Source organism: Lontra canadensis, unplaced genomic scaffold (genome assembly GCF_010015895.1).
Source record: "Lontra canadensis isolate GAN:19392208 unplaced genomic scaffold, GSC_riverotter_1.0 scaffold74, whole genome shotgun sequence".
Lineage (NCBI taxonomy): Eukaryota > Metazoa > Chordata > Mammalia > Carnivora > Mustelidae > Lontra > Lontra canadensis.
The window spans coordinates 1179683-1201002 of NW_022631068.1; the positions used below are offsets into that span (position 1 = coordinate 1179683).

Here is a 21320-nt window from a genome sequence, read left to right on the forward strand (position 1 = left end):
TTAATTTAACACCTGCTAGCATAGATTGGCTAAAGGATGTATCATATCTTAGAATAACCTTCATACAAATTGTATTTGATATGTGTTCCATGTGCTACAGACTATGCCACCTCTAATTGATAAATAATTCCGTATTAATCAAATATGCATTTTACTGCATGAAAATCAAGTAACATCTCATTTGGGTTCTGCACTTCGTGTCTTTAAAGGTCTTCAGTGATGATGAAGATGATAACGATACATTTTATCCAAAGTTATCACAGTCACAAACAAGCAATTATTTAGAAATCTTGTTGTTTTCAAAAAACGTGAGAAAATTATCCTGAAGAGGATAATTTGACCTCCTATGTAAGCCCAGATAAAAAAAGAAAAAATCTTTATTGGTGATTGCTTTCCCAAACCTGAAATACAGCAAAACAGCATTTCATTTTTTCCCCAGAAGTGGACTGTATTTAACCATCCTTCTTTTTTATCTTTCCCTCCACCACCACCATCACCGCAGGCCTTTTTACTTAAGACTGGAGGAAAAAAAAATGGGAAATTTCTACAATGAGTAGTGAAGTACAGTAGGTAGAAGAAGACAAAATCTGCATATGTATTGCCAATGAAAACATTAGACTAAGTAAACCTGAGGCACTCCAAAATACATTTTTCCTTTCCCGTAAAAAAACGACTGCGTATTAACCATGCTTTACCAGATGGGTCTTTTATATTCTACGCCAGGGAAGGCCGAAGAAAGGGGGAAGAAAATCCACAAAATATTTTGCAACACCATAAAAAAGAATACTTTCTTTTTAAAAAAAAATCCAAAATAATTAATTATTTTAGCCACTATATTATTGCTTACAGTAATACACAGCAATAACATTTACATTGATTGAATTCTGTTTCCTTAATGTGAAATTTGTTTGGGGTTAATTAGCACGGCTGAGGAATAAGCTTAATAATTTTATGTTGTTTACACTGGAGGCAGTTTTCCACGAGCACTGCTCAGGGAGGAAGTGACATCTTCTAGTTTCAGACAAAACATGGAGGTGAGGGCAGCTGCTCACTGTGGGATCACCAGCCAGGCTCTTCCTCCTTGAGCAAGCCTCCTCACTACTTGGGCTGTCTAATAGCAACAATGCAAAGTTGTTCAAATTATTTCTCAGACCTGCTAAGTTTCTAAACCAAGTATTGAGCTGAGCAGGGGGAAAAGAAAAGGACTTATACAAATGGAGAAATCCACAATATTAGACATTTTTACTACCCCTTCCTTAAGAAATAGCAGGTCTAATTAGTTGTCTCCCTAAAATGCGTACCTAGCATTTTTATTATGTATTATAACATTTTGCTCAGAGCTGACATTTTTATTCTGACAAGCACTGTCTGGAGAGCTCTCAATAAATAATACATTGACAATTTTCAGTAAATAAGCAGTGGACACAAATCGTTATCCTTACTTACAGCTGCCCCACTCTAATAGTGCTTTTACAAGTGAGGTGACTATTCAGTCTAATGCAATCCTCTCAGTGCTGGAAAGACATTTTCATTCATTACCACGGTCACAAGCACTTAAAGCACTTTTAAGCCCTGTTGCAAAACAGCAGGAATGGCAGAGCAAGTGGGGCTAACAAATACTAAAGTTCATCACCAGAGAAACCTGAGGCTGTTCACCTAAACAGCTAGGAAATTCACTTATGCCCAGGCCACCTCAACACTTCATGATCCACATGACTAACAAGAATACAAATTTTCTTTGGCAATTAAATGTTAACCTTCTTAAAGCCCAAACACGGTGGGTTTTGTTTTCCGTATTAAATTCGGCTCATCACCCGGTAATATCTGTTACGCATCCTCAGATAAGGGATCATATTCTATGACCTGAACACTATACCCTTTGATCAAGGTACAGAAACTAAAATAAAATCTGAATCCAGATGTATACCCTTGAAACCATGCAAGAACCTTTCTTCTTTCCCTCATCAGCTTCTCTTCCCTAACCAGAGGCCCTAACACCATCACCTGAACTATCTGCTAAACTGCTAAAGCAGTCCTGAGTTTCATTTTTCTGTATGATATCGCACCAATTTTATTTTCTAGCTCTCAGATATATAGACTTATATGAAATAGGATTTGGAGAAAGTAATACAATGAAAAAGCAATACCTCTGCACCCTGACATATATAGTGTGTAGGTTGTACTTTCATCCTACTTCTTTATCAAGCCAATTTATCCATTATTTTATCCTTTGTTAGACAATTATTGATCATGAAGATGGCTGGAAATGTTTCCCAGTAGGAAACTGACTTCATGGCATCGTAAATTATATGGTTTGAGCAATAGCACAGCATGGCCTAGTACAATGTAATGCAGTATAGTTCTTATATCATAGCATTCAGTCATCAATGTGCATCAGAAACACCTGGTGAGCTTGTTAAAACATGGGTTGCTGGGCCACATCCCAGACTTTCTGATTCAGTAGGTAAGGGGTGAGGCCCTAGAATCTGTATTTCTAATAAGCTCCAAGGCAATATCAATGCCACTGACAATGTGAACCACTGGGCCACAAAATTAATTGAGTTTACCTGAAGAGATAAGACGCACATGACCTGTACTGGCCTATAGTTGCTTCTCTTCTAAGAATGGAATGACAGATTACAAAGCTCTCACATGTGGAGCAAATTTGAGGCCAACTGAAAGCTGCAATGAGTTCTCTGAGAAAAAGTTTAAGTTCGTAACTATGATAGAAAGGAGCCAAGGGGAATTACTATGTTTTCTTCTAAGAGTTTTAGGGTTTCAGGTCTCACATTTAGGTCTTCAGTCCATTTTGAGTTTATTTTTGTGTATGGTGTAAGAAAGAGGACCATTTTCATTCTTTTGCATGTAGCTGTCAACACGTTTTATTAAAGACACTATCTTTTCCCCATTGTATATTCTTGCCTCCTTCATTGTAGAGTAATTGATTATGTAAGTATGAATTTATTTCTGGGCTCTCTATTCTGTTCCATTGATCTATGTGTCTATTTTGTGCCAGCACCATACTTTTTTGATTACTACAGCTTTGTAGTGTATCTTGAAATCTGGGATTGTGATACCTCCAGCATTGCTCCAACTCCTCAAGATATCTTTGGCTATTCAGGGTCTTTTGTAGTTCCACATAAATTTTAGCATTATTTGTTCTAGTTCTGTAAAAAAATGTCAGTATTGTGTCATCTTTGATCTCTTTCATCAGTGTTTTATAGTTTTCAGAGTACAGGTCTTTCACCTCTTCGGTTAAGTTTATTCCTAGGTATTTGATTATTTTTGGTGCCACTATAAAGGAGATTATTTTCTTAATTTGTCTTACTGATACTTCATTATTACTGCATAGAAACACAACATATTCCTATATATTAATTTTGTATCCTGTGACTTTACTAAACTCATTTAATCAGTTCTAATAGTTTTTGGTGGGATTTTTAGGGTCTTCTATACTTCCTTACCTATTTGGATGTCTTTGGTTTCTTTGACACTGGCTGTAGAAACATTATTCTAGATATGCCTCCTCAGGCAAGGAAAACAAGAGCAAAATTCAACTACTGGGATTATACCATTATAAATAAAGAGCTTTTGCACAGGAAAGAAGATCATCAACAAAAGCAGAAAGGCAACTTACTGAATGGGAAGAATATTTGCAAAAGATATATCCAATAAGGGGTTAATATCCAAAATATATAAAGAACTTATACAACTCAACAGAAAAAGATAAATTAGATTAAATTTAAAAAATAAAAATGGGCAAAGGACTTGAATAGACATTTTTCCAAAGAAGACATACAGAAGGCCAACAGACACATGAAGAAATGCTCAACATCACTCATCATCAGGGAAATGCTAACCAAAACTACAAGGAGATATCACCTTACACCTATCACAATGGTTAAAATTAAAACTAACAAGAAATAACAAGTGCCGATGAGGATGTGGGGAAAAAGGAACCCTCATACACTATTGGTGGAAATGCAACTGTTTCAGTCACTGTGGGAAACAATATGGAGGATCCTCAAAAAATTAAAAATGGAATTACCATATGATCCAGTAATTCCACTACTGGGTATTTACCCAAAGAATGTAAAAATACTAATACAAAAAGATATATGCATCCCTATATTTATTGCAGCATTTTTTACAATAGCAAAAATATGACAGTAATCCAAGTGTCCATCCATAGATGAATGGATAAAGAAGTGATATATATATATATATATATGTGTGTGTGTGTGTGTGTGTGGATATATATATATATATAATATATATAACCACTTATATATATTATATATATAATATATATAAAGGAATATTACTCAACCACAAAAAAGAATAAGCTCTTGCCATTTGCAACAATGGATGAACCTTGAGAGTATGTTAAATGAAGTAAAACAGAAAAAGAAAAATACCATATATGGTATGATATTCATATGCGGAATTTAAGAAATCAAACAAACAAAAAAAAGACAAAAAAAAAACAACTTTTTTTTAAATTTTTTATTTTTTTATTAACATATAATGTATTATTAGCCCCAGGGGTACAGGTCTGTGAATCGCCAGGTTTACACACTTCACTGCACTCACCATAGCACATACCTTCCCCAATGTCCATAACCTCACCACCCTCTCCTTAACCCCCTCCCCCTGGCAACCCTCAGTTTGTTTTGTGAGATTAAGATTCTCTTATGAAAAACCAACTCTTAAATGTAAAGAACAAACTGGAGGTTGCCAGAGGGGAGGTGGTAGGGGGAGGGATGAAATAAAGGGGATTAAGGAGTACACTTATCTTGATGAGAACTGAGTAATGTATAGAACTGTTGAATCATTATATTGTACACCTGAAACTAATGTAACACTGTATGTTAATTACACTTCATTTTAAAAAAGGCAGGGGGCCAAGGGGTACTCCTTTCTCCTAATCTCCAGGATAATCAGTCCTACATCTGCCTACTGAATGTATCTACTTTCACAGAATGCTCAAACTCAGTATTTCTAAACCAAACCTTCTCCCCAAACTTTACCTATCTATAGTCACCAACTTTTCTTGTTATTATTCACCATCTTAATAGCCTCATCATTGAATCTCTCTGCTAGGGTACTTCAATCATATTCGTCTCTCTCCCTAACCTCATAGACCATATCTAATTAGCAACCTCAAATATATAACTAAAACCTGATTCTTCCTCTCTATTCCCTGACACTGCCTTAATTTTTTAGACCCTTATCAGTACATATGTGGCCCATTAAAATAGCCTACTAGCAGATTTTCCTGCATTTGGTCTTGTCTCTTTCAAACTGACAAAATGCCACCCAAGTTTCTTTTATAAGAAATGCATCCAATTACGTTATGCCTCCTCTTACTTAAAGCTCTCAGCTGCTCCCTACTACCCAAAAAATAAAATTCAAACTCTTCCAGAAAGGTTTTAATCTATTTTCTCAGTCATATCTCCTGTCCAGCCACACTGAACCTCTGAATTCACCAAACTCATGGGTTTATTCATACCCCTGAAACTTTATACAATGCTGTTTTCTCTACCTGCGATTCTATTGTATCTCTTGGTCACTATGAATAGCTTACAATTCATCAAAATCCAGCTCAAATGTCTATAAATCCTTCCCTAGATCTACTAGACAAAAATGACAGCCCCCTTTTGTATTCCCACATTTTAAGCAACTTCTACTACAGCATTTATTCTAATATGATTACTTTGTGTTTGTGTGTGTGGGTGTGTTTCTCACTAATTATGAGTTACTAAAAACCAATATCTGTCCATCTCTATATTCATCTTCCTTTTTTCCACCTTCTCTTTCTCCACTTTTACCTCTTCCCAGCCCAGGCCCACTATACTACCAGATGTAAGAGCTTAATAAATAGTTATGGAAATAATAACCATATATATGTATGTATTTAAATATGTATATGTATGTTTTATTTAAATGAAGGAGCGCTCCCTAAAAATTGAGTCTATTTATCTCCTTTACACCATAATATTATTCATATCTGAAACCTTTTATAAATCAATAGATTTTTAGCTATTATACATATATTACATGCTAAGATCTATACTAGGCACTGTGAAGATAGACTAAAAGATACATCTGTGTCCTCAAGGAAATTAAAATCTTCTTGGGAAACAAGATCAATATATATAAAATAGCAAATAACACTTTTCACCTTTGTCGTAAATCAGTTGAGCATATTTTTGCAGTTCTGTGTGTTCTCTACTATATTCCATTGATCATTGTGTCTATTTTTCTGCCAAAACCATATTATTTTGATTACTGTAGCTATATTGTAGACCTTGATATTAGGTAGAGGGATTCCTAACATCTTACTCTTCTTTGTCAAGTATATCTTAGGTAACTAGAGGGTGTTATGCTTAGCGAAATAAGTCAATCAGAGAAAGACAACTATCATATGAAGACGACAACTGATATGAAGAAGTGGAGATGCAGTGGAGGGTTTTGGGGGGTAGGAAAAGAATAAATGAAACAAGATGGATCGGGAGGGAGACAAACCATAAGAGACTCTTAATGTCACAAAACAAACTGAGGGGGGCTGGGGGGAGGGGTTAGGGAAAGGGTGGTGGGGTTATGGACACTGGGGAGGGTATGTGCTATGGTGAGTGCTGTGAAATGTGTAAACCTGGCGATTCACAGACTTGTACCCCTGGGGCTAATAATACATTATATGTTTATAAAAAATTTTAAAAATTTTTAAAAAAGAATATCTTAGGTATTCTAGGGTCTGCCCCTTTCTATATAAATTTTGGAATAAGCTTTTCTATGCATATGAATTCTGATAGAAATTGCATTAAACATATAGATTATTTGGGGAAGAACTGACATCTTTACCATGTTGAGTCTTCCAATCCATGACATGGTATGTGTTGCCATTTCTTTAGGTTTTCTTTCATTTCTTTTATCACCATTTTGTAATTGTGTCATCAGATCCTGCGCATGCTTTAAGTGTATACCTATATTCTTCATTTTCTTTGGAGCAACTACAAATAGTATTGTGTTTTTAATTTCAGTTTTCACATGTCCATTGCTAATATATAGAAATGTGATTGATTTTTATGTGTTGACCTTGCTAACTCAAATTTATTTATGACCTTGCTAACTCAAATGAAACCATTAAACTTCACACCTCATTTAAAAATGGGACCTAGGGGTTCCTGGGTGGTTCAGTCGGTTAAGCATCTACCTTCAGCTCAGGTCATGATTCCAGGGCCCTGGAATCAAGCCTCAAGTTGGGATCCCTGCCAACCAGAAGTATGCTCCATCCTCTCCCTCTCCCTCTCCTCCTCTGCTCATGCTCTGGCTCTCACTTTCTCTCTCTCAAATAAATAAATAAATAAAATCTTTATTTAAAAATGTGACCTAAATCTCACATCTGATACAAAAATTGGCTCTAAAGGGATTATAGACTTAAATCTAAAAGGTAAAACTACAAATATTCTAGAAAAATGTTTAGAATAGGAGGTTAGGCAAAGTGATCTTAGACTTGACAACAAAAGCATGATACATAAAATGAAAAATTGCTTAACACTACCTCTTTGAAGGTATCAACTTTTGCTTTGCGAAAGCCTATGTAAAAAGGATGAAAAGACAAACTACAGATTGGAAGAAAATATTTGCAAATCACATATCTGACATAGGATTAGTAACTACAGTAATAAAGAACTCTGCCAACTCAACAGTAAAAGACAATCCAATTAAAAAATAGATGAAAGACATGAATAGACATTTCACCAAAGAGGATAGATAAACAGATGGTGAACAAACACATAAAATGATGTTCAACATCATTAGCCATAAGAGAAATACAATTTAAAGCCACAATGAGATATCACTACATACTATCAGAATGGCTAAAATAAACATTAAAAAAATCAAATTCTGGCAAAGATGCAGAGAAACTAGATCACTCATACATTGCTGAATGGGAATGTAAAACAGCTTTAGCTCTTCTGAAATAGCTGGCAGTTTCTTATAAAACTAAATATCAATTACCATACAACCCAGCAACCATACTCCTGGACATGAATTCCAGAGAAATGAAAACTTAGGTTCATACAAAAACCTATACACAAATGTTCATAGCAACTTTATTTATAATAGCCAAAAACTGGATTTTGAATTGATGCCTTTCTACCAGTGACTGGTTAAACAAACTGTAATAAATACATGTGAAACACCACTGAATACTGTTCCTCAATAAAAAATATTATGAACTATTGATAAATGCAACAACATGGATGCATTGCTGGGGAATTATGCTGAGTTTTAAAAAAGCCAATTCCAAACAAATGCATACTGTGTGATTCCATTTATATAACATCTTTGAAGTGACAAAATGTTAGAAATAAAGAACATACTATTGGTTGATAGTGTATCTGGAGTTATATTCCCATTAGCAGCTGACTTTTGAACAGTAAGTGTGTACAAAAACAGAGAGAAGAAAAGGCCATGAAAAGAGAAAATTACTTTGATTTCCTATATGAAAGACAAAGATATGGTTAAGAGAGGCCTGAATGTAGAGAGAAAAAAAGTAAATGCCAGGACAACAGAGGCAGAAGAAAGAACAAGAGACACCACTTCAGAACACTTAACAACCTTCACTTATTTATTCAATCAACAAACATTTAATAAGCTTCTTGTGTTCCAGTCATTATTAAGCACTGGGAATACAGCAGTGGACAAATCAGAGTGTCTCTGCTGTCACTGATTTCCCCCCTTTAGTTGAGTGAGAGAGACACAAAAGGAAGACAAATGAAAAGGCATATAATAAGGTAGTGGAAAATGCTAAGGTGAAAATTGAATAAAGTAATATGGTAAAGAGTAACTGGGGTCTACTTAGAATTTAAAGATTTAGTAAGACTTCTCTGAAAAAGTGGTAGTTAAGCTGAGATATGAATGACAAGAAGGAGCCAGTATACATGAATCTCAAGGAAGATCATTCTAGGTACATGGAAAAGTAAGGAACTAATACATGTTTGAAAGTGGAAAAAAAAAAAAAAAAACAGGCCCAGTGAAGCTGGAATGGCCTGAGAAAGAGGTAAAGTAATATAAGAATATAAGATGAGTCTTGAAAGCCAAAGTACAGTGTTTGGATTTTAAGCAATGAATTTAATTCTAAGCATAATAGAGATTGATGATCATGGCCAGATACCAATGCTCCAATGCCAGTAAAATGCCTACACCCTCTGACTATCAGATAATATCATGAAGAAGTAAAAGGGGCATGATTCTAACTGAATCAAGTTAAATCCTAAAGTAACTGGAAGTTTACCTAGAAATGAGATCAAACATTCTGCTATTAGTTAGAATGGTGGCTTAAAGGTCAAATTAAAATGAACAATGGAAAAAATAAAATTAATACATAAGTTTGGTACACATGAGATTTGTGTCAATAATATTTATAAGTAAACAACATTAATTTACTGCTGTCCTCTGTGTTCCAAAATAACACTATCATTATATGTGATATCATAAAAAATTATAAAAATTGACCACAGGATCATTTTTAGGACTCTGTACATTCTGTATGTACTATATTTTCCTCCAGACTTTCTCTTCTATCTGAAAACAAAGAGAGATTGCTCCAAAACAACATTTTGCTTATGCAATAATTTTTAAATTCCCCATCTCTCCCATCTATGACACAAGCAAAAACTTGAAGAGGTATTTCTGAAGAATCTGCTAAAAAGTTCCAATTAAACAAATTACAGCTGCATTCTGGAATGGAATGGAATAGCAGTGTACATAGTTTGTTAGCTAGTCTATAGACTGCCCACTGACTAGAGGTTGCCTTCATTCACAAGTCAAATATTAGCATAGTGTTTCTACTGCTGTTGCTGTTGCTGTGTAGTTCCTATTGCAAATAATTCAATAATTTGTCACATTTTTCATAGTAATTTTTTATTATACCTTCAATTTCTTTCTAACCATCTAATTGTATTTACACACTTTTAATGCATTATCTGAAAGCAATTAGGAATGTTCATGGGCCTCTAACTTCTGCACTCTCAATGTTACTGGATGGTCTATGTATTATGACTTCACTATGGGAGTTGCCTGGCCTCTCAGTTATGGCTTCTCAGTTATACTTAAACACTCAAAACATAAATTAAAAAAGCTATGATAGGTCTAAGTGTCACAGTTATCAGCATTAAACCATAGCCACATATGGTTAATAATTATGGCCATGAATTCCCTCTAAGGCCCAAATCCCCCCAACAATAGCCCAGACAAAAGGTATACTTATTGACCTTTACTTCTGGATCATGCTACCCTACCAACACCCCATTCTGTTTGCCAATCTCTCAAACCATACACAGCACTTTCTGAGTCAATTATCTATGACTATGTCCATAAGTACCTCATTGGACAATGACTTCACACATCAAAATTGGATAGGAGTTTTTATCTCTAGCTTCATAAAGATTATAACACCAGAAAAAAGAGACAGATAACAGTAAAGTAAGTGATTTCAAGCATAATAAAAAAAATGAATCATGAGATTGGTTCAGATGACTTCTAGCCTGAAAACAGTTTGACAAAGAAAATCACTGATGGTGCTAAAATTGAGATACAAATTCTAAAAGAAAATCAGAGCAGCATAAAGTTTTAAAATTTGGCCTTTAATGCTAGACTAATGTCCATGTTTCCTGAATTAAGAAACTTTTACTAAGATCAATTAATTAGCTAATTAATCAATTATTAGGTACTACCCAGTCAGTTACCAGAGTCAAGACAAGACATATCAAAACCAGGCCAATATCTCAAAGGATTCTAAAATTAAACATTCTAAGGAAAAGGTAAAGATTTCCAGCTAATAAGTCAACTGGTTAGAAAACTGTCTATAGCATTATAAATGGCTAGGTAGAACAGCGGACATAATCAACAGATTTGCTAGTTAGTCTTGAATTTGAAGTAGGTATTTAAGAAGAAAAACAACTGGGGACCAGATAAGGCTAGAGATCAGGAATTTCTTTAATTCAAAAACCACACCAAACTGGAAACGTCAATAAAGGGGATCAAAAGGGGGGGGAGTGTTTCTTAACAAACCTAGTAATCATAGTCCAGTGGGAGAATGACAATACACTTGTGCTCATAGTTGAAAGAAAGGTTGAAGAATTCTATTAAGATACAACAAAAGGAAAAAGGAAAATTGCAATGAAGCGTCCATCAAAGGCTCTTGTGAGCTTCTGAAAAGCTCAATGATAAAAAGAAACCTGTACTAGACATTTTGAGGAAGGTGGAACCAAAAGGTATAGGCAGTTAAGTTAAAGCTTTCAAGGATTATATTACACACACACACACACACACACACACACACACACACACACACATACTGTAGCCCCAACTTCTTTGTGTAATGTTTTCCAACAGAGTGGGAAAAGAATACAAATATCCATCAACAGCAGCTCCACTCCTGGGAATACACCCTAGAGAAGAAACTCGTGCACATGTACATGAGAAGACAGGTGCAACAAGGTTCATAGCATCTTTGTTTTTACTAGCAGAGAACAATAGCATCCAAGTGTCCAGACACAGTAGACAGGAAAATACACTCCTGTATATCATTCTGTGGAATAATGTATGGAATTTTATACAAAAATGAAAATGAAGCAGAGCCATACACTGCAAAATTGAGCTTAGAATATCATTATGAATATAAAAAGCAAGGTGCAGAAGGTTACAGTGTAGTACCATTTTTACAAAGTTCTAAAGCAAAGCCAAACAACATAATTTAGGGACACATAAAACTGGTTTAAAACAAAAAGGGAAAATGATAAACACAAAGTCTGGCAGCAGTTACATCGAGGTGGGAAATAAACAGATTGCACAGGTGAAGAAAACATAAGTAAATTCAATAGTAATAATTTATATTAAGTTGGATGATGAATTCCTAGGCATTTATTTAATTTTTATGCCTTATAACATTTATGTATCATATACGACATAATAAACACATATTTAATTTTCCCACTTCCTTGTATATTCATTTTTCTTTGTAATTTATATATATACTATAGAAGAAAAAGATATGAATCCAAAAACTACCCCTCCTATTACTTTTTAGAATCCCAGCATAAATCCTGAAGAAGTCGATCTAATAAATTTTCAATGGAAAAAATGTGAAATGCTAACAATGCGCTCAAATTCTACATGTTCAAAAATCACATAAGGATATGAGTTATTTCATCAAACCATCAGAAATCTGTATCCTCTTTCTAAACAACAAAATGCCAGGAGAGCACCTTCTTGCTTCCCAGGTGAAGAAGAAAATATCAAAAGCAATCGCCTGCATCTGTTCTTAACATTCTTAGAGCTTTAAGAAAAGAATGTTTAAATCTGAAGAAAGAGAAATGAGCCAAGAAATATGAAGAAGTATCTTTTCAAGGCAGAGACACGCAAAATGAAGTTAAGAAAAAGATTCCACCAACTAGTACGTTGCCGACACTGTTAAGTGGGAGTTACAAAACAACAGCAAATTGAAATAGCCAAGATTTGCCCAGAATGTCTGGGGCTCACAGGATGCAGGTTGATGATATTGTTAATAAAGTTACATAAGAGGATGTCCAGCTTCCAAAGAATTAGAAAGCAAATATACTTCACACAAAAACATATCAAATATAATTCTTTTCATAATTCAAAAACCAGTAGTTCTAACTCATTTTAATCCTTAATTGTACAATACTTTCAGAAAATACAGTTATTTAAACTATCTGGTACTAGATAACTATTTACTATGAATATACAAATTCTTTAAAACGGGAGCAAGGATAAAAATATCATAGGGAGGAAAGATGGAGTATTTTAAAGAGAAGAAAAAATGAACTGAAATCAAGTTGCATCAGCATTGCTCTGAATACCTGATTGCTTCTTCACTTGGAGTGTGAGTGGTCTTGGGGAACTTCAGCATTTAAATGACTTGAAATTTCCAACTTATTTGAAATAATAATTCTGGGGCGTTTGTAATGAATACTTAATGTGTTTCTTATGCAAAAATCCAAAACCTTTCCGATTTTTCCCATGAATGAGAAATAGAAAGAAGGGTTTGGATCTCAAATATTCTAAATGCTTCACCAATATAACCTTCAATCACAACAGTGGTAAACCTAATATCCATATACTGTGCCTTAAAAAATTCTTTTGATGCCCTAGCATGGTATGAATGTTAAACTTTCGTTTTGTTTTCTTTTTAGTATGGGCTTTTCATAGATTTTTTTCCCCCCTCTAACAGGAACGCATTGCTCTTAACTGGGTGCTATCTGAAAACCTCATCCAAGGCTTTACCAACCTCTCTCACTGACAACATCATATTCCACATACTTCTCAGCAGGGAAGATTGGCTTCCAGTGGGGAAACTTTAGTATCAGCTTTTCCAAAAAGCCTGAAAGGAGAGTTAAACTGAATTGCTCTTCCAGAAAACAGGAACGTCATTGCTGCCAAATGCTAAATCCCCTAACGCCATGGGACATTTCCTATGACTCGGTCTGTGGCGAAAGATGAGGTTCCTGTAATATTTCTCTTTAAAAAATGTTGCTTCAAAGCAATTATAACAGCAACAGTAATAATAATTATAATTATAGAAGCTATGTGTTTTACATATTTAATATTTGAAATCCTCACACAACGCTGCAAAGTAGGTATCATTCATCCAGTTTTACAGGTGAGGGAACGGAAGCACAAAAGGACTAAGTAACTTGTTCAAGGTCATACAGCTAGAAAATAATGTTGGCTACCTCTATTGAGCACTTACTACATGCTGGTAATGCTCTAAGTGCTTTCGTTGCATTAACTAAATCTTGAGCCTTATACTAGCACTATAATTATGTCCAATTTTTGATTGAGAAAACTGAGGCACAGAGAGGTGCCCTCTGCCACCCACATGGCAAATGGAGAACTGAGTTTCAAACACAGGCACTCGAGCTCCAGAGCACACATTCATAATCGGGAGGCTATACTGCCCCTCCACATGATAGAATTTATGGTCAAACACAAACCCAGCTCACTCAGAATCATGATTTTCAAAACTGAGTTTCCCCATCGTTTAAAGTATGCCACATTCCTCCTTTATTTCAGCAAAAGCTATCAGATAAGCAATATATACCAACATATATGCTAACTTAATACAATTCAGTAAAAAAAATATGTAAAAATCCAAATTATTGTTTAGAGATGTGAATAATGATAATAATCTGTCAGATATACACATAAACACGTGTTCATTCCTGTGCGGGTAACAGCTGCATAATCCATTGGAAAGCCTATCCCACCAGGAATCCAAAGCTCAAATGCTCCTGGCCCTTTCTCCACATACACAATCAAATGAAACCACATACTTTCATTATCATGATAACTTGTGGCACACAATTCCACTAGACAAATATTCTAATTTCTGTCCAACGTATAGCCTATGCAACTGTACTTAAACCCTGCATAGTTTCCATTAAGTTCATGGCCTCTAACAGAGTTCACGTATTCAAGTGTTTCTACCCAACTACAAGCTTTATCACTCCCTCTTGATCACAATAATTATTACCTAAAGAATACATCTTTTAAAAGAGCCAAAAAGTGAGAAAGAAGGTTTTAGTTCATCAGAGAGTCGAGGTTTGTATCATTGTATCCCTTTCCCTGCAAGCACATGCCTCCAGAACCTGACCCAAAGCAGACCACTCGGCCTCGGATCATACACTTAGTAGTATGATACACAAGACATGATAGTGGCTGAAGCACTATTATTAAAGAGAGATTAAAACAGCTGTACATTATGCTGAAGCACTCACTCTTCCCTTTACAAACAGACGGTCCTGGATTACAAGCAGCACTTGACCATTTAAATCACGACAACAACCAGATTTAACCAGCTGGGCCATATTCTCCTAGGCAATGCCTGTTGACCTCCTCAGTCGCAGCTGCTCAAATGAAATTCTCATTAGACAACTTATTTTCAGAAGCCAAAGGACTCTCTGATTAAATATATGTATTTAGATATAGAAGTCCTTTTTAAAGTATTCATTTTCTGACAACTGTCGCTTATGTTAGAGCCCAGCTACATTGGCAACAAGATGGGTGATACAAGGATAACGAAAATTCATCATTTAATCACAGCAGAAGGGTTTTTATCTTGGAAGCGTTTTAACCTGAACAGATAATCAGTCTTTCTGCATATTCTACCCACCAATATCAGCAGTGTTTTAAAAGGTAGATTGTGATACTCATTCTATGCCTCCATCCATGCATCTGTCTGTCTGTCTCTCTCTCTCATCTATCTTCCTACCTACCCATGACCAAAAAAATCAAGGTTAAATTTGCAACAAAACAGAAACCTTGTCTATTTTCCCACAAGTCTCACTTTCAGAGGAGGCACTTCAGACAGAACACCTTTGTTCATCAGTGTCTCAGCAATCCAGTCAAATCACTGTTCTGAAGAAGACATTTCTTGAGGAATGGCAGATAAAACACTGGACAATTATTTGGCTAATGAAAGGATCTTCCTTTAAGAGAATAACATCCCTAATGTTTTGTCATGTAGATATTGTTTTTAAAATAGACCATAATAAATAAACTTTTTATAGATCAGTTCCTGTATATGAGGGGAAGTGAGGGGGAAGGTATTTAGTCTGATAGAGTCAAAACATTCTCCAGGACAAGAATGACTCAGGAAAAGTCATTTATTATGTCAATCACACAGGCTTGTCATCCATGAAGTATGGCCTTCAAACCAGGAAACAGGTGAGAGTGAGGCAAGTGATGCATTTGAAAGCTCTTATATGTCCCCTGGGATAAGAGCTGCCCCACCTGAGGAGAGAGACCTGGGGCTTTAAACGGTCAAACCCAAGTAAATATTGGTGAAGCTATTATACCTCCATAGACCTGAAATATACTTTTATAGAGTCAGAGATACCATTATCTTGTTCTGTAGTATTGCTCCAAGCAGATAATTAAAATTAGGAATCAAACTCAAAGTAGAAAATAGAAATATTCATGGCTCCCATCTCCAAAACATGTTCCTCTACTATTTTTTTTTTTTATTAATTGCATTACAACCTTCCTACTCACCCAGAGTTAAAAAACTCTGAGCAACATTGAACCATTCCTCTCCCCTGGTCGCCTCACTTAAATGTCAACTCCTAACAATTCTATCTTCTAATATCTTTTCCATATTCACCCATTCCTCCTTTCTCATTTCTGCTGCCTTAGTTTCAGGCCCTCATTATCTCTAGCCTGAAACAATTTTCTCCGTGTCTCTCGTGCTCCTACACATCCTACACAGGCCGCCAGATAGACTTCCTGAAGGATAGCTCTAAATCCATCACCATGTTGCGCCAAGAAATTGTCAATGGTTCTTCCGTGACCTTCATTTTAAAGTGCAAACTCCTAAGCCAAGAATTAAAGGGCCTCAGTGATCTGAACACAACCTACCTTTTCAGTCTTATATCCCATATGCATCTTTACATACTTTAAATTAGAACCTGAACTGTTGGCTATTTTAAAGGTCTCTGCCTGTTCCTTCTATCTGAAATGTCCCTCCCCTCCATTTCTGCCTATCTAAATCCTTCGTTCTCCAAGACCAGCTAAGACCCATTTCCCTTTGGAAACATCCCATGGCTTCCTAGGCCAGTGCAAAGTGTCCTGTAAACTCCTGTATTAGACACTGAATTAGAGTTCATTTTGTATATATCCTATACCTCTTACAAGAATATGAACTTTTTAAAGTTAGAGACTGTTGTTTTACTCATTATGGGTGCCCGATATTATGTAGCATAGGGACTCTAGACCTAGGGTCCATAGACCCCAAGAGTCCATCTACAGGATTCAAGGGGCCTTGGATGGTGAACCTGGATGGAAAAATTATTTTCACAATCCTCTAATTGAAAATTTGCACTTCCTTAAACTGCGTATGCAGGCAAAACCCATAAAATATTCATAGTATTTGTGATACTGTAACCAATAGAATTATAGTATATTTTTCTGGCACATTGTACTGGTTAGTGGTATCTTAAAATAACTTTTATGTTTATCACTACATTAAAATTTTGATATTTTGAGTCCCTTCATTAGATCTTGTTTTTTAATGCATTAGTTAAGAAATATTTTCTACCATATCATAAAATTTTGGAATCATTTAATATTTTAATATAATTCATTTTCTCTGTAATTCCATGGATTTTACTTTGTGCATTTAAACTAAGAAATAACTTGTAGACTTCACTGACTAACAAGAAAATCCATGGTCAAAAAAAAAAAAAAAGTCAAGAATCCCTGGGTTCTACTGTTACCTTGCAAAATAAAAAGAAAACTTGTAGAAAAATAATCATGATACTATGTAGTTCTTGGTTATGGTTATAAAAAATACATATGATAAACTATGAAATATTATATAAGCACATTATTCATAAATATTCATAGAGCTTTGGCATTAGAAAAAGACCCTTTTGTCCCCTAGCCCTATTAAAATGGCAATTAAGATTGCCACATACCTCCAAGGACAATTTATTATCTTCCAAAGAAGATTAGTCCATACATGGACAGGTACAACTATTTGACAGTCAATATTGTTTTAAATGATAATCTGGTTCCTTGTAACTTCTTGTCACTGGTCTTCATTCAATCCCTATGCAACTACATAGAATAAACCCAATCTCTCCTCCACATGACAACCATCATGTCTTCCTTCATCTATTTTCTCCAGGATTAATATTACTAGTTCCTTCAACCATTCCTCTTATGATGTAATTATGTGTCTGTTATCATGTCAACTGTTCTCCTCTGAGAATATCCCAATGTTTTTTAGTCCCTCTTAAAGTGTGGTGATTCTCAACTCAACACCGTAATTCAGATGCATTCTATTGAGCAGGGAGTTCAATGGGACTACCACCTTTTGAATGCTACATACTGTAATTCTAGTAATGCTGATTGAGACAGCACTATCAAATTTATGGCATTATTCATCATGCTGAGCCCAGTGTACTTTCTTAAAACTCATACACTTATTTTTTTTTAAATTCATGTGCCTGCTATTTGATTTCCCTTCAGTAATTATTTGTGCAGCTAGGAGTTTTGGTCACGATCTCTGGACTTAACAATAAGATCTATTAAATTTTATTTGATGGGCTAGTTTTAAGTTCATATTTTTGGTTTGTCAAAACCTTTTGAGTTTTGTTTCCTTCATGCATTTTATTCAAAGTTCCTCCCAGATTTGTAGAATCTGTAAGTTTGATGAGCATACTTTTATCACTTCATATTTATACTTAATACTTTATATACATTAATGCACACTTAAAAATGCCTGAAATTCTGATGTCTAAAATATATATACTATAGAAAACAAAGTTCAGTAAAGTACATAAAAACATTCTTTGATAGTAGGAATGTACTGATAAAGTACTCTTAAATGAGAGTCTCATCTTGCAAGTGTCTCTCTTGTACCAAATCTTTAACACACAGTAATAAAGAGGAAGAACAAAAAACTATGAGTACAAGAGAAAAAATATTTTACATTTCCTAGGAGTTCATACTGGGAAAAAAACAAAAAACATCGCATATCAGTTTTTTTATTTTTACATTAAAGAGCTCGCTAAAGAATTTTAAAAACCACTTTCTTATAAGACTAAATCATCTTTTTGGTATTTCATAATTAAAATAATCTAGCAATCTCACTTCTTTAGAGATTATTGATCTGACAGCTTCATTTATGCTAGAACATAGCCAAGTAGGGGAAAATAAAGTGTCTGTGCAGCCAGAAGTCCATGAACTAAAGATCATCAACATTACCCAGAATCTCTCAGCAACTCACCCAGACATATATGTTTATATTTTACTTATGGTCCAGAGGCTGTGATTATCTATTTTCATAATTTATAAATTAAAAGAGAAACAAATTAGAAATTATTCACAATGCAAAAAGTAACAGCCTGCAATCTGATATTGAAAGAAGAGACCCCAACACACACACATACACACAGACACACACGCACACAGATGGTGCATGCACCAAAAGATACCTGTTATCAAGCAGACATAAGAACTCAAAAGTCTCATAATTGCAGAGAAATAATATAAAGCCAAATAGTCCTAATCATCTCAATGATCTCTGGGGGTATCATCACATTGTAGCCTGATAAAACAAATGACATTTATAATATGATAATTATCACAATATCCCAAATTTATGTACTTGACTGCTCATCAGAGACTTCATTATTATAGTTAATTCTCAAAATGTTTGAGTTACCAAGTCAAATACTAATACCACACCAAATTTTAAATTTTGTGGCTCAGGTAAACTGAAGAATTTACCCAGGGTCACATAATTATTAGATAAGTATTGGAGTTTATAGTCTACTGCACCATGACCCTGAATCATCAAAAAAATATTTACATTTTTGTGTCCTATCATCTGGTTGGTAAGTCAGGGAGGTGTGTGATGCATTTTAGAAACTTCCTTTTGTGCTGATGTGATTTTGACACATCCACAAAAATTAATTTGAAACTTTTAAACTTTTAAGCCCTCATAGGAATAAAATTAAGTTACATGAAAAATTCTCTTCTATCCGCATTTCTCTACAGTGCCACAGAACTCTAAATTTAACTTACAGTGTTCGCAATAAATCCAGAACCATTAACTACCCTACATTTCAGAGTCTAAAATCTGCACATAAAGAACGATAGAACATACATAGTACAGCAACCACTTAGACTTGATTTATTTGATTTAAAAATATTATTAGAGTCTTCTTTCATGTTTTTTAGGACCTAGGTGAACCTAGTGAAGCTAAGTATATCTCTTGAGAGAGTAGAGAAGGTAGCTGTGGGATGATCTAATAGATGTCATATGTTACAGCACTTTCCTCTTGAGCATTTAGCTTTGACAAATTAGAAACAACTCTCAATTCTACAAAAATTTGGAGGTGGAAGGATATTTATAAATTTGTAATATTTACAAAAATTGAGGAATAAATTAGTTTTGTTTTTATTTTCTGTTTGCTTTTCTTTTCTTTTTAAACAGTTCATCTTTTCATAATAAAACACTGTCCATCAAAAGGAAATAAGGGATAAAAAGAATGAAAAATAAAGTTGCAGCTGCAAAAGTTCCCATACTACACCTTTTTTCATGGTAAAGCTTGCAGTCCCTTTAAAACCTTGATTTATTATCATAAGAACAAAATAAAATGCACAAAGTTTTAGAAAAATGGAACTATCTGCTTAATACTCCCAACAGATCAAATCTACCATCACCATGGTAACCTGTGAATAACTTTTTCCTAGCTAGTGCCAATTATGCACTGCTTTGGCCCTTGAAATCCCACTCAGTTTTTTTTTTTTTTTTTTTTAAGGCCTGGAATCTTTGAAAGAATAAAGCCCAACAGTTAAGTCCACACATACCCTCTTGTTCTGTCCGAGTCATTTCCTCAAGCTTCTTCTGTTTCAGTGTGTCCACCACATCGGCAAGGCTCCCTTTGCGGCGTTCTGGAGTTCCAAAAGTAACACTGGTCATTATCTCGCGGTCCCGACTCCCTTCGTCAGGCTTATGTGGTGAGGTAGAGGTATTTCGGAAGGAATACAGGGAACATAACTTATTATTCTCTGACTCCTAGAAAAACAAAATAAAATAAAACCATTAGAACATTTGTTTCTTTGCACACCGTTGGAGAAAAATCCTAAACTCAGAATAACAACACTATGAGGACAAAATATAACCATCTCTGCTTTATTTTTTTTCCTGTTACATTATTCAGCATTAGTTTTTGATGTAGTGTTCCATGATTCATTGTTTGCATCTAACCATTTCTGCTTTAAAAATACTAAACATTAAAGAAGCAATTATCAAAAGAACTCCCTTGAACTTGATGATTAAAACTGGTTTTTCTTAATTAAAAACCAACCTAAGAGTTTCAAACCCTTAATTTTAAAATGGACACTTCGACTTCTTATTCATTCACACCCTTCACTTAGAGTAGTTCAACTTCAATTATTAATTATTAAGATTGGTGAAGTTTTTCTTTTAATTGGCACTTTTGTTAAATGCTCTTCCCACAGCTTAAAAAATATATACATTATAATAACATTATCTTTGAATTTAGAAACAATAGGGAAATTAGCTTCAATATCCAATGTTAATTATTCAACAGCAAATATATAAAATATCTAAATCAGTGCCAGAAAGTTAGCCAACCTGAACATTTTTGTGTGCTGGGGCTTGAGGGGAATCATTTTTTTCCTAGCCATACATCTTTCAAAGTTCCAAAAATTCTTTCTGTTCCTTATCTTTATCACTTACACTTTAGTACATA

At 34.7% G+C, this 21320-nt stretch overlaps 1 protein-coding gene across 1 annotated transcript in view; it reads right to left on the reverse strand.

The window, feature by feature from the left end:
* The window catches only part of SOX6 (SRY-box transcription factor 6), a 595512-nt gene that overhangs the window by 303172 nt on the left and 271020 nt on the right, over window positions 1–21320 (reverse strand). The window contains exon 4 of the mRNA XM_032881120.1: window positions 20413–20620. Coding sequence (XP_032737011.1) covers window positions 20413–20620 — 208 coding nt within the window. The remainder of the gene's footprint in view (window positions 1–20412; window positions 20621–21320) is intronic.